At 44.1% G+C, this 22,842-nt stretch overlaps 1 protein-coding gene and 1 pseudogene across 2 annotated transcripts; both read left to right on the top strand.

Moving 5' to 3' along the window:
- Positions 1 to 5,158: 5,158 nt before the first annotated feature.
- Positions 5,159 to 21,754, top strand: LOC308549335 (annotated as a pseudogene). The gene is made up of 2 exons: positions 5,159 to 5,576; positions 21,578 to 21,754. The product of its transcript is annotated as an uncharacterized misc_RNA (transcript).
- Positions 13,670 to 14,032, top strand: LOC308549564 (uncharacterized protein; the record flags this gene model as incomplete). Its single annotated transcript, XM_081122345.1, has 1 exon — positions 13,670 to 14,032. The coding sequence occupies one exon, from the start codon at positions 13,670 to 13,672 to the stop codon at positions 14,030 to 14,032; it is 363 nt and encodes a 120-aa protein (XP_080978471.1).
- Positions 21,755 to 22,842: the final 1,088 nt, after the last annotated feature.

Below are 22,842 nucleotides of genomic sequence, written 5' to 3'. Positions count from 1 at the left end.
AGGTGCTCTGGTCCTGAGGCCCTTTTATCTTGGCCTTGGGCTCAGCCCTAGCAAGTGAGACAGGGCCTGAGCATGAGAGGACTGCCTCCTGCCACCCACATCGGTTCTGTCACCTGTGAGTGGATGATGACTGGCATTTCTGCCCTGCTTCCCTTTAGGGGGCCTGGAACAGTTGCTTCTGGACTACATATGTCCCCTACCTCACTCTCCCTCGAGGTTATTGCCTTGCTTAGTTTTAGAGCTTGAGTTCCCAACCTCTCCTTTCCTGCCTCCCCAACCTTAATTCAATGGCTCTGGACAATCAGGCTTAAGCCAAATTTCATCGAATCCCCCAATTCTTTATTGTCTCATATGTAAGTGCGTGAGCATGTGCATGTACATGTGTGTGCCTATGTATGTGTATTATAGCCATGAAGACCCCGGTTAAGGAGTCCAACCTAAGAGAGAACCCTTGCTCTGCCACCTCTCCGCTGTATGATCTTGTGAAAACTCCCTCAACCTTCTTGTCCTTAGTTCTGTTGCTCTATCGAAGAGATAATATAAAAATAACCCTTTAGGGGCGTGTGAGAGTCGGTGAACTAGCAGAAAGAAAATCTCTGGTAGAAAGTTATAACATGCTATGTTCTCTAAAAAAAAAAAAAAAAAGCCAACTCATTCATTTAAAAAAAAAGTTTATAGCTGTTTTCTAAGAAGAGTGGATCTGGTTAGAAAATCAAGACCTTCTTGTTTAAGCTAGGTTTTAATAAGAAAATGTGAATCAGGAAAGACGTTTTATTGAGGAGAGAGTGAAATATGACTTCATGTGCTAAATAGAGTGAGAATTCAGGTTTTCCAGGGGCCGTACTGAAGGGCTAGGGTGAGTCCACAGATGGCAAGGAAGGCAGGTAGTGAGGGATGGTGATTCTGTCCCGGGGCACTGCTCGAGGCAGGGCAGCTGAGGAACAGAGGGCCCCTGCGTAGTGGAGGCCAGAGGATGTGTATGAGCTCTGGTATCTAATACTTTATGTGATTTTTTTGTCTGTTTTATAGGCCTCTCAACTCAGTCAACTGTAGAAACATGGGCTTTTCTTGAAAGGAATGTTGGGATTTTCTATTTTAGGAGATTAAGGGAAAGGGCCAGAGTTTGCATTTGGGCTGATAGGTAACAGAGCTGCATGTATGTATTGCAAGATTATTAAACAACTAAACTGAACTATCAGGTGAAGGAGAATTATCATTGGAAGAGAGTCTACTTGCCTCGAGGCTTGGGAAAGAACTCTGGAATTCTCTAGAGCCTAAATGGATGTTGATTTCATAATATCTAGGTCACTGTGCAGTATGAACTCTACTAGTATGCAGTTGAGATATGTGTGAGTGTACTTGTGTATACTTCTACTCAGAGATTACAGAGAACATGTGAGACACTAAATATACACACATCTTAACATATTTCTCTCAGTGTTTAATATAACCTAGTATCCAGTTTTCCCTAAATTTCTCTGCCTCTCGTTTACCTTATTTCCCTTTTGTTCTGTTTACACTGGGTTTCAGTTCCTCATTGAGTTCTATTTCTCATTGGATTCCATCCCTCATCCTCAGGAATAATTGCTCCAGATCATTAAGGAAGCTTCATCTTGGGGTCCCCAGTGGGTCCAGGATAAGTTCCAATCTCTACTGAGTGATGTTTGAGGCCAATGCAATATGACTCTTTGCTACATCTCCAGTTTAGGCCTTGCTACCTCCCTTTATGAATGTTCTTTCCTAACTTAAATGATCTATGTTCTCTACTTTGAATTTGCTCCTACCTGTCAAAATTCCCTGCTTTATTCCATGATCTATGCACATCTAAAACAGTGCTATTCAAATATAACTTGTTGTAATATCTTTTATGAGTCTTTTGCCTCAAATACACTTATAATAAACTCTTCTTGAATACCTTGCTTGGGTCTTATAGATCTGTATCCATCAGCAGCTCCCAATACAGGGCTCTTCATTTAATGGATAATCAATTTTAAAATCGTTCATTAATATTAGCATTAACTTTACTTTGATTATGACTTAAGCCATCATCATCAGAATTCTTATTCTGAGATATTTACATTACAATGCACTAGCCTTATCACCCTGCAAAACTCTGCCACTGAACTGCCTGGGTATTTATGAGTGTAGTCAAATATTGATTACTTTGCTCACACAGGTAGCTCTGATTCAGGAGCCCAGCTCAACCATTCCAAAGATGATGAGACTTAGACACTATTCTGCCTATGCCTCTGTCACCACAAAAGGCATGATCTAGGGTCGTCAATTAATTTGACTTGAGTTGAGGTGATAACCTAGCAGCATGATGTAACATCCTGAGGATTGATGTTAGAGCTCCATGGCTTGGGTACCACTTAAACAATGTGCACTAGCAAAGGACTGAATTTCTGAAGAGTGTGTTTCCTATGTCACCAGGATCTCATAATCTCAAGACATAGGAGGGAAAAAAGTTGAGACCTGGTGAGCATTACCTCAGATGCAGAGACTTTTGACTGTGTCCCAGAGCCAGCACTATTTACAAGCCTCTATGTACAGTAGCAACAATAAATTAACACTCCAAAATTACTAGCATATATATATAATTATTTCTTTAAAATTAGTTGGGTGAAATATTTTAAGCATGGCAAAAAATATTGATCAGTTTGACCATAAAGGAAAAATATATTTATGGTAGAAAGCATCATAAAAAATTAAAAGAAATAAGCTGAGGAAAAATAAAACACACAAGTCAGTAATAGAATTAAAATTTATAATAAACAGTAAGTTCTTATAATTTTATGGAAAATAAATAAAACTATTTACAAACTAATGGGCAAGGTTTATGGACAAATAGCTTAGAAAGAAATACAAATGATCACTAAATTTTAAATTTTATTGCTTCATGTTTGTGTACACATAAATAATAAAAGAACTACATATAAAAGGAGGATGACTTTTCATATGGTATTTGTCTTTCTTTTTTTTAATATATCTTTATTGATTTCAGAGAAAAGAAAGGAGAGGGAGAGAGAGACAGAGTTGAAATATCAGTGATGAGCGAGTTGTCATTGATCGGCTGCCCCTTGCACACGCCCGACTGGGGATCGAGCCCACAACCCGGGTATGTGTCCTGACCTGGAATCGAACTGCGATCTCCTGGATCCTAGGTCAATGCTCAACTGCTGAGCCATGGCTGACTGGGTGGTATTTGTCTTTTTATGTCTAACTTATTTCACTTAGCATAATAGCTTCGAGGTCCATTCACGTTGTCTCAAAGGGCAAGATTTCATTCTTTTTTTATGGCTGAGTAATATTCCATTCTCTATATGTACTATGTCTTCTTTTTCGTAATCCTCGCCTGAGAATACTTTTTCCATTTGGTTTTCAGAGAATGGAAGGGGGGGGGGAAGATGGGGGCGGAGAGAGGGAGAGAGGGAGAGAGGGAGAGAAACATTGATGTGAGAGCAACATGTTGATTAGTTGCTTCCCACACTCATCCCAATCCCAACCAGGGCTGGGGATTGAATCTGCAACTGAGGTAAGTGCCCTTGGCCAGAATTGAACCTGGGACCCTTCAGTCTGCAGGCGGACACTCTAACCACTAAGCCAAACCCGATAGGGCTGTACCACATCTTATTTATCCATTTGTCCTTCGACAGACACTTAGGTTGCTTCCATATCATGGCTATTGTAAATACTGCTGCAGTGAACATGGGGTGCATATATCTTTTTGAATTAGTATTTTGGCTTTATTAAAATTCCAGAAGTGGAATTGCTGGGTCATATGTAGTCCAGAAGCAACTGTTCCAGGCCCCCTAGAGGGAGGCAGGGCAGAAACTGCCAGTCATCATCCACTCACAGGTGACAGAACCGATGTGGGTGGCAGGAGGCAGTCCTCTCATGCTCAGGCCCTGTCTCACTTGCTAGGGCTGAGCCCAAGGCCAAGATAAAAGGGCCTCAGGACCAGAGCACCTTCATTCACTCCCTCCTGAGGTGGTGAGAGATCCTGTGCTGCTTGTACACCCGGTAAGTGTCCACTGGGACTGGAGCAGGGCCTTCGACAGAGGCTTGCTCACTGGAGCAGGCGGGCAGGTGGGGCAGAGTCTGGGGGTGCTGGAGGCCATGCAGACAGAGGGAGAGAGGCCTGAGGAGGACTGAGGGAGGGCGAGCATGGTGGGAGTGGACCAGCGGGGACCATGAGGGAGAAGTGGATGTCTGTGTCCTTCTGCTGGGCCAAATTGAGTTCTAGTTGGCTGTGCTCTCAGGTCAGATGACTTGAAGCCTTGACCATGAGGCTCTGGTAGAGCAGCGTTCATGAGGAGCCTTTGCCTTTGAGAGCAAGATCATAACCCTCCTTCCAAAAATGCTGGAGATGGTAGTTCTCAGCCAATAGAGAGAGAGCTCAGAAGAGGATCCTTTGGGATTTATAAAGCCCATACACGTATCTGTGGATCTGAATGGAGTTGAGATTCTGTTTGAGAAGCCAGGCACATTAGGGTGAGAGTCACTGTGCCGAGTATTTGCACAAGGCCTCTGTGTGCTGCGAATTTTGGAGCATCAGGCGGAGCCAGGGTGTCTGAGCGCAAGTCCCCTGCGGGCTCAAAAATACTGCTCTTTAGCTTTTTCAGTGATAACCAGCTGGCCTCACAGACCATTTACAACCTGCAACCTGTAAATGTCTAAGTCTTTACAGAATAAAAACCATCTAGGAAGATACAACCATTAATTTCCTTTTGTCAAGATAATGTTTACACTCTGAATTGTTTCCTTAGCTGCAGAGCTTCAGGCTTCTGGTTGCAATGATGAAAAGTTACCTTCTTCACTCACTAGATGTTTAATTACGGCAGATTGTTCTTAGTGATTTTTCTATCAGATTCCTCCTTTGTAAAGACATATTAATGCCTGCCTACCTTAATGGAAGTTGGGAGACTCAAAGGAGGAACTCTGAGAGTGTTTGCCTATCTATTAGAAATAGCAGGCCTTTCAGAGTTTAATTATCAAAGACGCCATTTAACCAGTTCAAAGTAAAGGGGTTAGAAATGATGCTGAGAGAACAAGAAGGGACAGGAAGGGATGGGGTGGCCTGTGCCCTGGGGCTGACTTGCTGTCTGACTCTCCCTCAGCTCCTGACGCCCACCCGCCTGCCCACCCGCCCAACGAGATGTCCTGCCAGCAGAGCCAGCAGTGCCAGGCCCCTCCCAAGTGCTGCCCCAAGTGCCCTCCCAAGTGCTGCCCTGCCCCCAAATGCCCCCCAAAGTGTCCCCCCAAGTGCCCTCCAGTCTCTTCCTGCTGTGCCCCCAGCTCTGGGGGCTGCTGCAGCTCCGGGGGTGGGGGCTGCTGCAGCTCCGGGGGTGGTGGCTGCTGCCTGAGCCACCACAGACGCCACAGGCCTCACCTGTTCAGACACAGAAGATCTGACTGCTGCCCCCAGCCCTCGGGGGGCTCCAGCTGCTGCGGAGGGGGCTCCAGTGGAGGGGGCTCCAGCTGCTGCGGTGGGGGCTCCAGCTTTGGAGGGGGCTCCAGCTGCTGCGGTGGGGGCTCCAGCTTTGGAGGGGGCTCCAGCTGCTGCGGAGGGGGCAGTGGTCAGTCCTCTGGAGGCTGCTGCTGAAGTGGACCCTGAGCCAAGAAGAGCTGACTTGGTGGCAGCAAATGGCCACTTGCTTCCTCCTGCTCCTGCACCTCCTGCTGGGCCCGCCCTGTTGCTGAGAGGCCTGGTGAGGCCTCTGAATCCGGTGCAGAGGATCCCTGTGCCCTGATGTCCAGGAGCCCAAACCTCTCCCCCAAACCCGTTCCCTGACTTCTTTCCCCGTATGCCCACACATGTGGCTGCCCTGGGAACCCCAAAGCTCCGACCTGTGCCCTCCACAGCCTGTGCGAGCGCACATGCCAGCCTGATGTGAAACAATAAAGGGTGGATTCTGCATTTGCTCTTTTCCTGCCTGATGGTTATTTCTGCGTCATCTTTCTCCTGCTCTGCCCTCCACTCCTGCTTCCCTGGGGCCTGAGTATCTACGGACCGGGTTCAGAGTGCCACTCGTGCCACAAGATGTCCTTTATAGCAAAACACATTCTCGTTGGTTCAGAATGCAGTCCAGGAGCCCACAGAGCATGTAGTTGCCATGAATCATTAGTCTCCTCCTATCTGTGACAGTCCTCCAGGCTTTTGTTTTGTTTTTGTTTTCATGAGCTCAACACTTTTTAAGAGTTGTTTATTTTTGTAAGATATCAGATTTGGGTTTGTCTGATGTTTCTCTTGCCTGGATTAGGTTATGAATGTGAGCAGGACCCCACAGAAGTGGTGCTGTGCCCTTATAGCCCAACTTCGAGCTTCATATGGTGTCTAGTTGTCCTGTTCCTGGGATTCTGGAAATTAGAATGGGAAGATCTTGACAAAACTAGGGTGTTAAATTTCTAAATTTTTGCCCGTATGAGCAGTCTTTTCACCCCCATTTGAGGAGATTAACCCTGCATTGCCGGAGGAAACTGTAACTGCCTTTCCTGAAATATTTGCCTTGCATGACTCAGCTGGTTCTCTTCAGGACACACCCCACCATTTCTCTTTGCTTCTAGACATATAACTGCATGCAATCTCAGCGTGTTTCAAAAGGTGAGGTGCAAAGTGTAATCCATGAACAGGTGCATTATACTCCAGAAGAACCACATGATTTTTTTCTAATTTATACAGACAAGAACCCAGGGAATACGTGTGGAATGGATAGTGCATGTGTGGTTTAATTGTGGAGAAGAGACAAAGTTGGATGAGACCAAATTCATTGAGATAGGTCCACTAAGCAGATATTCTAAACTTAATGTTACAGCTTTGGGCTTAGGGAGGGCTCTATTCAGTTGGTCGGCTGAAACATGGACCAAGGATTACCAACACGAAATGAAGATGATGGGCCAGAACCGCCTTGGTATACTGGAGGAAGAGACCCAAAGGCTTGAAATGTTTGGGTGGAGTTATCATTTAAGATTTGCTCATCTGGCCTTGAAAAGGTCCAGAGGACTCACCTCTCACCATGACCGTGAGAAATGTATTTGTAAGGGGTACCCCTGAATCCTTGGAGAGCTCTGTGATTGTTTTCCTCTGCAGGTCAGAAATGACATTGAGATCTGCTGTCACAGAATTGGGAGGTCTGGGGAAGAGATATGTGGATAGACCTCTCAAATGCACAAAAATGGTAAAGAAAAAATGTTGTCTCATGTGACTGTTTACCAAACAGTGATCTCAGTAGAAGACTTTAATAATCAAGTGATGACTTGATCCAGTAACCTATAGGATGACCTAATCTGTGGGTACCAGACAGCCTCTTTCACCAGCCACTCCTATCATTGCCCAATGAGCTCGTGGTCAAAGTGGCCATGGTGACAGGGATGGAGGTATTTCCTAAGCTCAGCAACATGGAGTTCCACTCATCAAGGCTGACCTGTCGGCAGCAAAAGCTAGTGTTCAATATACCAGCAGTAAAGACCAACACTGAGTCCTCAGTGAGGCACAATTACCCAAGGTGATCAGTCAACTACCTGGTGTTAGGTTGACTATATTAGACCACTTCCGCCATGGAAGGGGCAGTGTTTTGTTTTTACTGGGATAGAGACTTTTCACATGGATTTACCTTCTTTGCAAGCAGGCTTCTTCTAGCTAAGCTTTCATCTATGGACTTACAGGTGCCTTATCTATCATATACTATTCCTTACAGCATTGTTTCTGTGATGGTTAATTTTATGTGTCAACTTTACTGGCCACGGGGTGCCCAGATGAAACATTATTTCTGAGTATATATGGTAGGATGTTTCCAGATGAGGTTAGTATTTGAATAGGTGGAGTCAGGAAAGTAGATGGCCCTTCTCAGTGTGGGTGGGCATCGTCCAGCCTGTTGAGGCCTGAATAGAACAAAAGGCAGAGGAAAGAGGAATTTGCCCCCTTTGACTTCCTACTTGATTATTTGAGCTGGAACACTGATCTGCTCCTGCCCTTGGTTCTCCTGCTTCACAGACCTTCAGACATAAACTAGAATCTACACCATTGGCTCTTCTGGTTCTCAGGCCTTCAGATTTGGATTGAATTATACCACCAGATTTCCTGGGTCTCCAAGTTACAGACAGCAGATCATGGCACTGCTCAGGCTTCTTAATTTTATGAGCCAATTCCAGATAGATAGATAGATATTCAGTTTCTCTGAAATACCCTTACTAAAAAAATAAAGTGTGGCAATGGGCCATGCTCATGGCATTCATTGTTCTTACCATGTTCCCCATCATCTTCAGGCAGCTAACTTGATAAAATAGTGGAATGGTATTTTGAAGGCCTAGTTACAGCTCCAGCTAGGTGGTAATACCTTGCAGGGCTAGGGCAAGGCTCTCCTGAAGGCAGTATATATCCTACACCAGCATCCAATATATGGTTCTGTTTCTTCTATAGCCAGGATAGATAGGTCACTGTTACCCCTAGTGATCTACCAGTAAAATGTTTGCTTCCTGTCCCTGTGACTTCATGCTCTGCTAGTCTTAAGATCTTAGTTCCAAAGGGAGGAACGCTTCCCCCAGGAGACACAATTCAATTGAACTGGACATTAAGACTGTCACCAGGCCACTTTGGCCTCCTCAACAGGCCACTTTGCCTGAATGAAGAGGCAAAGAAGGAAGTTACTGGGCTGGATGGAGTAATTGGTCTTGATGACCAAGGGGAAATTGGACTGCTATTTCACAATGTGGGTAAGGAAGACTATGTCTGGAATACAGGAGATCCCTTAGGGTCTCTTAGTACTACCACAACTTGTGATTAAAACCAATGGAAAACTACAGCTCAAATTCAATACTAATGGTCTAGAATGTTCAGAAATGAATGTTGGGTCACTCACCAGGTAAGAAGAACCACAACCTGGACTGTAATTAATATGAGTATCTCCTTCTTGTTTTATTATGAATATGTGTGTATTGGTATCTCAAGTATCTTTGTTTCTTTTCCATTCCTATTTCCTTACCATACAACACAAGCTGCATTGACCGGTGTATTTAAGTATTGTTCAACTTTATATTACAGTATTTAAGTTACAGGGTGTCAAGAAGAGTAAACATCACTCAAGGTCTTTACATCCTGTTCTGGGGAAAAGGTAGTGTATTTTCAGTTAGACTCAGGATAATTTTATCATGTTGGCTGGAAGTGTGACCTTATCAGTTTTTATTTGGAGATTAAATATGATTTAAAGGGATATGGGTATCAAATTGACAGGAGGTGAACTGTGATGGTTAATTTCATGGGTTAACTTGGCTAGGCCATGTTACCCAGATCTTATGTTAAACACCAGTCTACATTTTGCTGTGAAAATATATTTTCAAATATAATTAACATTTAAGTCAGTAGACTTTGAGCAAAGCAAACACCTTCCAAATGTGGGTGGAATGCATACAATCAGTTGAAAACTTTAAGTGAAGATTAAGGTTCCCAAAGAAGAAGGAATTCAGCCCCCAGACTGCCTGGTCTGTAACATCAACTCTCCCTGGAGTCTCCAGCCCGACAGCTTGCTCTGCGGATTTTGAACTTGCCACTCTCACAACTGTGTGAGCCAATTCCTTAAGATAAACCCCTGTCTATATTGGCATACGTCTTATTGGTTCTGTTTCTCTGAAAAACTCTGACTAACACAATGTGTGAATGTGTGCGCATGACAGAGAGAAAGACAGAGAGAGATCTGTGTCCTTTTTCCATTATGTTTTTGTATGTTCATTTATTTTTGGATTTGTAAGATAGCTTTATGTATTAGAAATAGTAATTCCTTAATGGGCATGTGTTTGTTTTTTTCTCTAGTTGATTTATCTTTTGCCTTACATGTGATACTTTATATTATATAAAATTTAATTCTTATGTAGTTTAATTTATCAATTCATTGTTTTATATATGGTGGGATTTGTGCCATTCTTAAAATACCTTCCCCTACCTAATAATTAAGCAACAATCATTTGTATTTTCATTTAATTTTTCATATTTTATAATTAAAAGATTTGCAGGGAGGGAAAAAATTAAAATTTGTGAAAGTGTTCATTTGCAGCTCAGAAGGAGGGAAAATGGAAACACACAGAGGAAAATCGATTCAGTCTGAATTATTTCCCATAACATCTCAGCACTTCCTCCCACCCCAGTCTCCTAAGATGAGAGTGTGATGGTGTAGAGATAGACCCCTTGGATGAATAGGAGACCTTAGAAGGCCTTTGCTAGTCAAAAATGTTTCTTAAATGGTTTCAAAGCCATTAACAACTAATGTCCAGGCCAAAGGGTCAGTCCAACATCTATTTTAAATTAAAATGCATGGGCCTCAGTCCAAATGCTATGGGTATAGCCACACTGCTGATTCATCACCTACATCCAAGCAGATTGATAGTTCGGGTGCTGCTCTGCCTCCAGGCAGAGGAATGGACCAGATGACCTCTTCACCCCATGATTCTAGGAATCAGAAGCTGGGCTCCTGCGCGAGCCAAGGCATGATGATCCCGGCCACGCCTGCATAACTAAGCCCATTGGAACAACCCGGGCAAATGCCATGCCCTGGTGGGAGAATGGCAGACCTATCTCTGCAGGGTGACGTGGCCGTCACACCTCTCTGTGCCTGTCTCAGAGCATGGTTCCCTGATGAGGATGACATAGGTCATAACGAATAGCTATTTGTAAACTGTAAAGTCAGTGTTGATGTAGTGAAAGGATTTAAAAAAATCTATTAACCACCCATATGTTCATAGCCTTGTGCTAGCTGATGATGGGGAATAAGAATAGGGCAGGAGTTGTGCTGTTAAAGGGTTTATTAAATCTCATTTGTAAGATATGTCACATAAAGGGTAGCGGATCAAGAGGGACTTGAATTGTCTCAGAAAGGAAATATGGAATAAAGCATAGGAGTAGGATAGAGAGAGACAGGTTCACATTGCAGCTAATGAGCCAGTTCTTTTGGGGAAACAAACAGAGATTGTGCAGGGTCATATCGCACAGAACTTTGAAAATCAATCCCAAATGCTGGCTGGCCTTGACCCTGAAGGTACTGTGAAGCCCTGGGTGGGGCTTCCTTAAAGGTCAGGGTTAATGACTTCTGGAGTAGGGGATGGTGGAGAGAGAAAACTTTTGGATCCCAGGGGAGTTTCGAATCAAAGAGAAAATACACAGATGGGAGGCAGTGGAATTTAAGGGAAGGACACACGCCTTGAGATATCTGATGTTGAGAATAATAAAAAAGTGTTTTCTATATCTGTGCATCTGTGTCTGTATTTGTATCTCTGTATCTCTATGTTTATATGCATTTATGCACATTCACAATCTGTCAAATATAATCAGCCTAAAAAACACACATGCACATGCAAAGATACTCACAAGATACTGGTTCTCGTTGTCTATTATGACCTAGATAGAGATATCACTGAGTCAATCCATATCTGATTCCAGACTCTCTAAAATTATTCTGGACACTTCTGGAGGGAAGACTTTCTTCCCATAATTACCCTTAGGTCTAATTTGCCTTCATCTAAGTAATTGGGTTAGTCTGTTCTGTAACACTGCCCTCTAGACATGGAAGAAGTGCCTCCTACATACCAAATAAACATTAGTCTTTATCTTAATCTTCAGTATCCCTGTGTCCATGTAGGAACAAAGCAGTAACACTAGAGATTCCTGCCGATTCCCAAGCCCTCCTGTTCTGAAAGGTCTTCCTGCCTCCTCCACTCGGGGTGGGGGGTCATTGCCACAGGGTCCTCCCCACATGTGCCCCAGGCCTGACCCTCTCACTGTATCTCCTCCTTTCTGCTTCCCCATTCACGGCCTCACCCTCTTCTCCTCTGTAAGAGTCTTGGGAAACAAATTCTCATTCCACTGTGCAAGACAATGCTGATTCTCTCTGGTTCCTCTACAGGGATATTACTATATGAAAACATACGAACTCAGTTGAAAAAATGGCTGTTTGTAGCTCAGATGCACCTCTCCTGGAAAATGGCCGTGAATTAAAAAATGCATCCCCTTTTTAGGACAGATGGATAGTTCTCTTATGAGGGCCCACTGTGTTACAGGTCCTTTTCAGGACATTTTCCTTCCATGATTCTGTTGACCCTCAAGGCACCTTTGAGTCATTTTTATCATTTTTTCAGTTGAGGAAACTGTGAATGAGAAAAGTGAGGTGAATTTCACCAGGTCACACAGCTAATAAGTAGCAGGACCTAGATTCTGTCCCAGATGTATCTTACTCCGAAACCAGCCCTTTAACTGTGATGGTACAGACTCACACACAGACACACACACACGCACACACACACACACACACACAGGATCTGCCAGGGTGGCTGGGACACAAGCAAGGCATTTAGAAGCTTCTGTGAGTCTAAGTTTAAAGCAGATCACGGGGCAATAGGACGGGAGGGCTTGGGAGCCAAAGTCCAAGAAGGGGGTGGGCCAGGCAGCTATCAGAAGGATGAGGCATTGATGGCCGGAATGTCCTGAGTCTCATGGAGGGAGGCAGTGGAGGACCTGCCAGTTGTCACCTGTCATAGGAATCTGTGGGTGGCAGGAAGAGGTCCTCTCATGCCCAGGCCCTGTCTCACATGCTGGGGCAGAGCCCAAGGCCAGCATAAAAGGGCCTTGGGACCAGAGCACCTCCATCCACTTGCTCCTGACGAATCCTGTACCCGGTAAGTGTCCACTGGGAACGGAGCAGGGCCTTCCACAGTGGGAGGCTCAGGCCAGAGCAGGAGGGCAGGGTGGGGCCTGGGGTGCTGGGGTTTATGTTATTAGAGAGAGGCCAGGCCCGGAAAGATGGAGCCAGGAGCAGGCAGGAGAGTGCAAGAGCTATAGGTTCTAGCACAGGCGGGGTAGCTCTGGGGGGCCACCCTGCCCCTGGCTGGGTGAGACTCCCAGGAGGGGGGAAGGAGACTCCTGACTGCTCTGAGTCTCAGAGAGGTTTCAGAAAAGAGTTTACCTTTAAGATACCACTGTATCCTCTGCAAGGTATGATTTGGGGACAGCAATTCTCAAAAGAAGGAGCAGATCAGAGGCATTCTGGGGGAGGTATAGGACGCATAGGACGGGGCCTGGGGTGCATTTAAAACTCCGGAGTTGAAAGAAACACAAGAAGTGGAATAATCTCTAGCCCAGCTGTTAGCCCAGCTGTTAGTGAAGTGGTGGCATTTCTGAGAGGAGCTGAGCCAGGCTGTGAGTCCAGGGGTCCTATCAGCTTCCTGTTGAATAGAGGGAGCCAGCCAGGAAATCGCCAGGATCGGTTTCTATTCTGACCTGGCATGGGTCTAAAATAGGAAACTATTTAGTGTTATTGTCACGGGACATTGTTTTTCATGAAGGAAACATTTCAGTTCTAAATCAGTCTCTATAGACAATTTCAGGATCTGATGGCAGAAGTGAAAAAAGTTGTTTTTCACTTTGTTAACATCATTTGGTCTCAGTTTTCCAACTGGTAAAACTGATGATCCCATCCTACTGCAAAGGGGTGAGCTGAGGTGCAGAGGAGATACTGTGGGTACTAGAAATGACAAAGTGGAAGGGATCTGTCTTCCCGGCCTGATCCTAAACAGGGTATTTAAATGTAACTGAGAGAAATGTTGAAAGGGCGGGAAGGGGCAGGGGGGCTGACTTGCTGTCTGACTCTCCCTCAGCTCCTGACGCCCACCCACCTGCCCACCTACCGAGATGTCCTGCCAGCAGAGCCAGCAGTGCCAGGCCCCTCCCAAGTGCTGTCCCAAGTGCCCTCCCAAGTGCTGTCCCGCCCCCAAATGCCCCCCAAAGTGTCCCCCCAAGTGCCCTCCAGTCTCTTCCTGCTGCAGTGTCAGCTCTGGGGGCTGCTGCAGCTCCGGGGGTGGTGGCTGCTGCCTGAGCCACCACAGACGCCACAGGTCTCACTGCCTCAGACACAGAAGCTCTGACTGCTGCCCCCAGCCCTCGGGGGGCTCCAGCTGCTGTGGGGGCTCCAGTGGAGGGGGCTCCAGCTGCTGCGGTGGGGGCTCCAGCTGCTGTGGAGGGAGCAGCGGTCAGTCCTCTGGAGGCTGCTGCTGAAGTGGACCCTGAGCCAACAAGAGCAGAATTCGGGGCAACGAACTGTCAAGGATGTCATCGTCCCCCGCCTTGGCCAACCTCAGGGTCTGCGAGGTCCCAGAGCACACTGAACTGGTGAAAACAAGATTCTCCTTGAGCTCCAGAAACTCCACTCCTGTCCCGCACCCCCATCTGCCCGTTGTGGGCCCCATGTCTGTGGCTGCCCTCACATCCCCATGTCAAAGCCCTGGAGCCAGTTCATATCCTGTCTTCTTGCGGGGTGCTGTCTGGCTGATGTAAAACAATAAAACAAGGCATCTGCTCAGCAATTTGTTCTGAAGGATGGTTTTCTTCTTGGCTTGTCATTCTCCTACCCTGTCCTCTGCAGGCGGTGGCCTGGGACCTCAGAGGCAGAGGGTCGTTCTGGCCTAAACTGGGGTGAATGGGAGTGAGTGTGTGAAAGAGACAAATACTCTCAACTCTGTTTTGTCCTGTGTCATTGGGCCAAGCATTGCTGTACAAGCCTCAGTGTTTTTTAATAAATATGAATTCCTGGGTTTCTGGTCACATTCAGGGCCTAGCCCTGTCCTCCAGGTTCCCCTCCCTCTGTGTATTCATCCTGTAACTGCTGACCCACCCCCATCAAAACATCCCCCCCACACACACACGAGGGGAGAAAAAGGGAAAAAAATGAATAAAATAAAACAAATAAAAAATATTTGAAAATACCTATTTCCTTCCCACCACCTCTGCAATCAGTTTAGTTCCAGGCACCTTTGGGTGTAAAACTTGCTCTTGTACTAAGTAAGCTCCCTGAAAATCTTGCCCATTTCTTTCTTTTCCAGCTCTGATCAATTCTCTACACTTTTTCCCCCCAAACACATTCCCTATGTCATATGGATGAACTTGGTCACTCCACTTCTGAAAATCAGTGGCTCTCCACTGCCTAATGCGCATGCTTCTTAAGTACTACATTTAAGATGAGGCAGAAAGTGTTCCCAACTTAATTTCTAAGGTTCACCATTTGTACCGCCTCATGGGACCCCATGTCCCCTGCCACACTTACCTAGGTATAACTGAGACTTGCGCATCCTGGCTCCTTTTTATGTGGGAAGCAGTAGAAGTTACTATCCGTAGCTCAGTATCCAGAATACTTTAAGTCCTCAATAAAGGGTGTCTTCTACTACTATTTCATAAGCACTGTTACCACTACCGCTGTTATTAGCCCCACTACTTGCTCTTTCCTCTATCTGATGTTCGCTTCAATTACCTCTCCTTCACCTGGGCATTTTGTGATTCTATCCCTCCCTGAAGGCCCGTCTCCAATCTCATCCTTCTGTGAAGCCTTACCTAGCATCTAAGTGTTTCCTTAGGGAGGCAGACGTTAAATAATCCGTCTGTAACCAGCACAGTGAACAAGGGTAGGGTATAATAAAAACATGACTTTTTATTATATGGCTACTGTTCTTAAAATTTTACTCAATAGGATGGTCTTCTGATTCCTAGATGAAGACTTGGGGAGACCTAGTGACTTCATGGCCCTTTCCAAGTAATAGAAAGTTATTTGCCATTTTAAATCACAAATCTGGTCTCAGTTCAGAAATTAGAATATTCAGTCTGAGAAACAGTTCTGATGCCACCCTTGTTTAATGGCATATTGCAGTCCTGTAGGCTGGCCAATCACAGCAGGAGAAGAGAGCCTGGTCCTTCTATCTCGTTTCCTGCCTGATGTCTTTCTTCCAGTTTTCTAAATGTATTTTCTGACCCTGGCATGGACATTAGGGAAACGGAGCACAGTCTCACATGTGGACACAATTTTCTATGGATATTGGATGAAACTAGGTGGCAGAATCAAGTTTCTGATGACTCCTCTCGTGGGCATTTCAGTGTCTTCCCTTTGACATCTATGACATGGGTGCTGCCTTGCCCATGGCAGGTCACTCTAAGGTCAGGCGTGCTTCTACAGTCTTCTCTTAGACAAGGGACAAAGTGGCTCGAGACCAGTTTTCTCTCCAAGGTGATCCATGTCTGGCCACAGGAAGCATTCGTACCTCATTTCACCCACATTTACGGAAGAGCTAGAAACCTTTGCTTAGGTGGCAAAGTTGGTCTAACTTCCATCCTGTTTCCTGAGGCAGGAGTCGGGTCCTATGTCTCTGCAGGCCCCAAACCAGGGACTCACCTAGCGGGACAGAATAATCGCCACCAGAGAGAATGGGGATTTTTGTGACTCAACATTGGTGTTAATTATAAACACGGTCAGGATTTTTAATTCTTGCTAATGTGATGAATGTGAACTTATTCTCTAGTATGGCTTTTTCTTGTCTTTCTCTGATTCCTTGCATTGTTGAAAACGTTTTTCATGAACTTATTGGTTATTTAGGTTTTCTCTCCTAGGAATCAATGTTTCATATCTTTTGCTGTTTTTTCCTCTACTTTAAGACTATTGTTTAATGATGTAGATTACAGAAAAAGAGTGTGATGGGTGAAAAAAAAATCCATGAACATACTTGGTACTGGTTCTGGAGCGTAAAAGTAAAATAGTACTTAGTATAAAGCTCAGGGTGATTTCAAAAGAATTTAAAATAGGGGACATCTGTAATATTGTGAACAATAAAAAATTAATTAAAAAGTGTTAAACAGTAACCAGACTATAGATAGACAGAGTCAAAATAAATTGGAAAAGAAATGATCAGAGTTCTTTCTATAATTTTCCAGTGAGGGACAGATTGCATGACTTTAGATTTGCCTTGTACTTCTGCTCTAGATCTCAGTCGTGTTTACTTCCTACCTATCCCTGATAAGCCTATCATTTGACCTAATAAAATTTTTCTCATTGAACTGAACTCCAGTTATTGCCTTCACACAGTCAAAGCAAGCAGACCAGTCCCTTGAGGTTTCAAACGTGCTGCCAACTTATCACCCAGATTTAAATCATTGATTGATGATTTGGGTACCAGATCAATAGAGTCATGGACCATATGATTCCTCAGGCCAGTTATCTTAAGAACCAGTGCTCTGCTGCTGAGTAAGACTTACCTATGTGAGCCAGGGAATTGATATCTTTGCCACTCCCTTATAACTAAACCTTTTGTAAGAGCCTGAGACAGAAAGATAGGAGTCATGTTCATGAGACATAGGGCCAGACCTCTGCCGGATTATGTATCCTAACCATGAATGTCTGCATACTCTATGTCTTATGCTGATGGCCTAAGTTGTATGGAAAACTATTTGTAAATTCTAAAGTTCTGTTTAATGCTAGCTTCATGCATGACAAAAAGTATCTGTTGATTGCCACAGCATGCATCCAGAAGGTGATTAACAAATATGATGATGATGACGATAGCTTTTGGTGTGCATAAAATGTGAGAGGCAAAGTTCTATGAGCTTAATGTGTATTATTGTAGTTAATACTCCTAACAAATTCATGAAGTAGATGTTATTAAAATCACCATCTCACAAATGAGGAAACGGAGGCAAAGATGTTAAACAATTTCCCCTAAGTTATGTAAATAGTAAGTTTCAGAGCTAGAACCTCTATGCCTGGGATGTCTGGTTCCAGAGTCACAAACTTAACTTCTAAGTAATTTTTCCAAACTTGAGTTGACTTTAAGAGGTAAGTCTATTTTGGAATGTGAGCTCCACACAACACACACTAAATGCATGCACCACACTTAGAAACAAACACACACATCCCAGACAATAAAAAGCTAATGAAATTCATCCCCACCAGATCAGTATTACAAGAAATATAAAGGGACTTCTTTAGGAAGAAGAAAATAAGAAAAAAAGAACATAGATATGAATAATAAAATGGCAATGACTACATACTTATCAATAATCACATTAAATGTAAATGTGTTGAGTGCTTCAACCAAAAGACATAGGGAGGCAGAATGGATAAGAAAACAAGACCCATACATAAGCTATCTACAAGAGACCCATTTCAAATCGAAAGACACACACAGACTGAAATAAATGAAAACAAACAAAAAAAAGCTGTAATAGCAATACTTATGCCTGACAAAATAGACTTTAAAACAAAGCTTATAATAAGAGACAAAGAAGAACATTACATAACCATAAAGGGATCACTCCAAAAAGAGTATATAACCCTTGTAGACATTTTTGCACCCAACATAGGAGAACTTAAATATTTAAAGCAAATTATTATTATTTTTTCTCTTACCATAAAGGGAGAGATCCACAGTAATCCAGTCATAGTAGTGGACTTTAATACTCCATTGACATCAATGCATAGACCTTCCAGACAGAAAATCAACAAGGAAACAATATCCTTAAATGACATATTAGACTGCATAGATTTAATTGATATTTTTTAAGCATTTTACTCCAAAGCAGCTGAATATACATTCTTTTCAAGCACACACAAAATATTTTCCAGGACAGTCCACATGTTAGGCCACAAAACAAGTCTCAGTAAGTTTAAAAAGATTAAATCACATAAGCATCTTCTCCAACCACAATGATATAAAACTAGAAATCAAGAAAAAAACTGAAAGCCACACAAACACATGGAGGCTAAATAACATGTTACTAAAAAAATAAATGGGCTAACCATGAGATCAAGGAAGAAATAAAAAGATACCTTGGGACAGATGAAAATAGAAATGCAACAACCCCAAATCTATGGGATTCAGTGAAAGCAGTCCTAGGAGGGAAATTCATAGCAATACAAGCCTACCTAAAAAAATAAGAAAAATCTCAAGTAAACAATGTAAACTTACACCTTAGGAACTAGGAAAAAACAACAAAGACCAACCAAAGTGAGAAGAAGGAAGGAACTAATAAATATCAGAACAGAAATAGGCAAAATAGAGTCTAAAAACACAAAAGATCAATGAAGCCAAGAGCTGCTTCTTTGAAAAAATAAACAAAATTGATAAACCTTTAACCAGACTCATCAAGGAAAAGAGATAGAGGGCCCAAATAATTAAAATCAGAAATGAAAGAGAAGTGACAAGTGATTCCACAGAAATACAAAAGATTATAAGAAAATACTATGAACAATTTATTGGCCAGCAAATTGGATAATTTGGAAGAAATGGATAATTTTCTAGAAACACAATCTTCTAAGACTGAGTCAAGGAAAAACAGAAAATCTGAACAGACTGATAACTACTAACAAAATCGAATCAGTAATCCAAAATCTCCCAACAAACTAAAGTCCTGGACCAGATGGCTTCACAGGTGAATCTTACCAAACATGCAAAGAAGAATGAACATCTATTTTCTCAAGTTATTCCAAAAATTTCCAGAGGTAGGAAGGCTCCCCAGCTCAGAGAGGAGGGGTGGTGAGGGACTGCATGAAAAAAGTGAAAGGAGTAAGAAGTACAGTTGGTAGTTACAAATCAGCATGGGGATATAAAGTACAGCACAAGGAATATAGTCAATAATATTATAATAACTATGTATAGTGCCAGGTGGGTACTAGACTTACCCTTAGTAAATTATATAAATGTCTAACCACTATGCCACACACCTGAAACTAATATAAAGTAATATTGAATGTCAACTGTAATTGAAAAAAATAGTGATTGACAAATCCAAGTTTAGATTAAGGAAATTGAAATAAGTGTGTAATGTATTTTTAAGAAAGAAACAAATACACACAAAATTACACAGATACACTGAATCATAACAGTAAACTGACTAGAACATATGTGAAAAAGCTTGGAAGCATCTGTATTTCTTTGTTTAAACAAGGAGGGTTGGAGCTAATGAATTACCATTGCAGGAGGAAGAGGAAGGTTTAGGGAACTGCCGATAATAATAAGGCGGCAGATGATGGTAAGAATTCTCCTTCACCCCATCTCTAAACAGGCCTATTCCTAGTCCAGCAGCAGTTGCCCTGAGCCCCAGGGAGGGAGCCAGGGGAGTAGCTGACAGTCATCATCTGTCACAGGACCATGTGGGTGACAGGAGGCGGTCCTTTCATGCCCAGGCCCTGTCTCACCTGCTGAGGCAGAGCCCAAGGCCAGACTTAAAGGGCCTGGGGGCCAGAGCACCTCCATCCACTCGCTCCTGACGAACCCTGTGCTGCCTGTATACCCGGTAAGTGCCCAGTGGGGGCAGAGCAGGGCCTTCCACAGAGGGACTCTCACCTGAGCAGGAGGGCAGGTGGGCAGTCTTGGGAGTGGAGGACGGTGTGGAGAGCTGGGGAGGGAACAAAAGCCTAGAAATTCTGATGAAACAAGATGAACTATGAGGCAAGAGATTGGAAGCACCTGAATGATCTATGTGCCTGCGCTATAGTTAAATAAGCTCTGCATCTTTTTAAGTTTCTCAGTTTTAAGCAAGTTAAAACAATTCATCCTTTGAGAAGAAAGAGTTTACCTGGGAGAAATCAACTGTGTCCCTTCCCCAAAACCTGTGCTGGGGTCACAGCGATTCTCAAACCTTGGGACCAGAGCTGAAGTGTATTTGGGGCTTGACAAACCCAGAGATCTATGGGCCTCACCAGGGTCCTCCAGCTGGTGAGAAGAGCTGCCTGGGCATCTGAATCAGAAGCCCCAAAGTTAAATAGTGACTAGCAAGTTGAAGTTCGTGGTGCTAAGGTGAAAGACGGAGGAGTGTGTGTATTATAGACAGTGTATAACTCAGCCTCGGTTCACGAGCCAAGCAAACCTAGGTTCACATCCCAGCTTGTCTCACTCCTCCATTTAAAATCATATATATGCTAAATATATTGGATTTGCAAAGGGTCATCATATGAGCTGTTTAACCCAAATATACTTATACATATACATATATACACACACATATATAGTTATACGGGATAAGCATATTTCAACATAATATGTGACATGATAATAATACATATGTATGTGTTGAAAAGCTTTATGGGAAGTTTCTGCAAAAGGGAATTCTTATTTCTTCCTTAACAAAGAGCTCTGCAGCTGTAAACTGACTCCTAGGTTGGACATTTTCAGAATTCTGAGTGGTGCACAGAGTGGACTTGAGGCCGACTTTGTAAATGCCAATTTTGCCTTCACTTAAAGGACACTGGCTTTGGGCAAGCTTGTCAAACATTTGTTCTCTCTATGTCTTGCTTTGTTAAAAGAAGGTCTGTATCAGAAAAAGCTCCTTAGGCTCAAATTTTTCTATGACTTACCTTGAACAGGTTTCAGAACTGTAGAGAAAAAAATGATGGTAAGAAGACAGTAAGGGAGATCTGTGTGTAGGGCTGACTTGCTGTCTGACTCTCCCTCAGCTCCTGACGCCCACCCGCCTGCCCACCCGCCCAACGAGATGTCCTGCCAGCAGAGCCAGCAGTGCCAGGCCCCTCCCAAGTGCTGCCCCAAGTGCCCTCCCAAGTGCTGCCCTGCCCCCAAATGCCCCCCAAAGTGTCCCCCCAAGTGCCCTCCAGTCTCTTCCTGCTGTGCCCCCAGCTCTGGGGGCTGCTGTAGCTCCGGGGGTGGGGGCTGCTGCAGCTCCGGGGGTGGGGGCTGCTGCAGCTCCGGGGGTGGTGGCTGCTGCCTGAGCCACCACAGACGCCACAGGTCTCACCTGTTCAGACACAGAAGCTCTGACTGCTGCCCCCAGCCCTCGGGGGGCTCCAGCTGCTGCGGAGGGGGCTCCAGTGGAGGGGGCTCCAGCTGCTGCGGTGGGGGCTCCAGCTTTGGAGGGGGCTCCAGCTGCTGCGGTGGGGGCTCCAGCTTTGGAGGGGGCTCCAGCTGCTGCGGAGGGGGCAGTGGTCAGTCCTCTGGAGGCTGCTGCTGAAGTGGACCCTGAGCCAAGAAGAGCTGATTTGGAGACAAGCGGCCAGATCCTTTCTCCGCCTCCTATCAGAGCTACCCTGAGTGGCTGAGATGTCCCTGTGAAGGGATTGATCTCAGACCTAGAGAGTCTGCCCTGGGATTCAGAAGCTGAGTCCTCTCCCCAAAATCTCTCTGATGACCTCTTATGCCAAATTTATTATCTGCCCTGGGTTCCCCAAACCACAGACAATAAAACAAAGAATCTACTCACCATCCTGTCCTAGCCTCTTTCTCGCCTGCTTGTGTCCCAATATTCTTTTCACTACTGCCCATTGCTATGTTGCCTGGAGACCCTGGAAATCGAGTATGTGCTAGTTACTTACATGGTGGGCGCGGGAGGGGACAAATGGCTCTGTCTCCTACTAGGACACTATTTCTCAGAAGAACCCTAGGTACCTCTGCCTGAGCACCACCGCCTGGTGTCTCTCATGGACGCAGTGCCTTGGACTCTGAGCTTTGCAGTCCCCAGGGCAAGACAGGAAGACAAATATGTATCCCATCCTCTCTAGATCTCCTTTTTCTCTTCGTGACACTGCTACTCACCCCCAGGTTTCTTTCTCCTTCAGTAAAAAATTTGTTCAGAAAATTATACATAGACCCTCTAAAAATAGACCATAACTATTAGCTAATTCTAACTAGAAATATGCATATGGCATGTGGCAAATATCGTAAAAATTTTAAATCCATAAGAAAAGAAGAACTTTTAACACATCAGTAACTTCTCCTTTTTCTCTTCTTGGGGCCCAAGTCCAATTTTTCAGACCGAATATTTCATCTCTGTATTTTGTAAAGAAGTCTTGATGTTTCATCAATTTTTTTTTAAATGACAAATTTCACATGAGATTTAGTCATTGTTAATTTTCTTTGAGCTATTATACCTTGATGATCTTTATATGAATTGGATAAATGGCCAATAATTTGTATTTACAATTTAATCCATGAAGAGACACAGGTGTCTGTGGACCAGAGAGTAGGAACACATCACCAGAATAGGATGGTCTGCACTTCACCACTGCTGTGATTAGTATGACCTCTAGATGTCACTATGTC

This window comes from Miniopterus schreibersii, assembly GCF_964146895.1.
Source record: "Miniopterus schreibersii genome assembly, chromosome: 19".
Classification (NCBI taxonomy): domain Eukaryota; kingdom Metazoa; phylum Chordata; class Mammalia; order Chiroptera; family Miniopteridae; genus Miniopterus; species Miniopterus schreibersii.
This window is presented reverse-complemented; position numbering and strand designations above follow the sequence as displayed.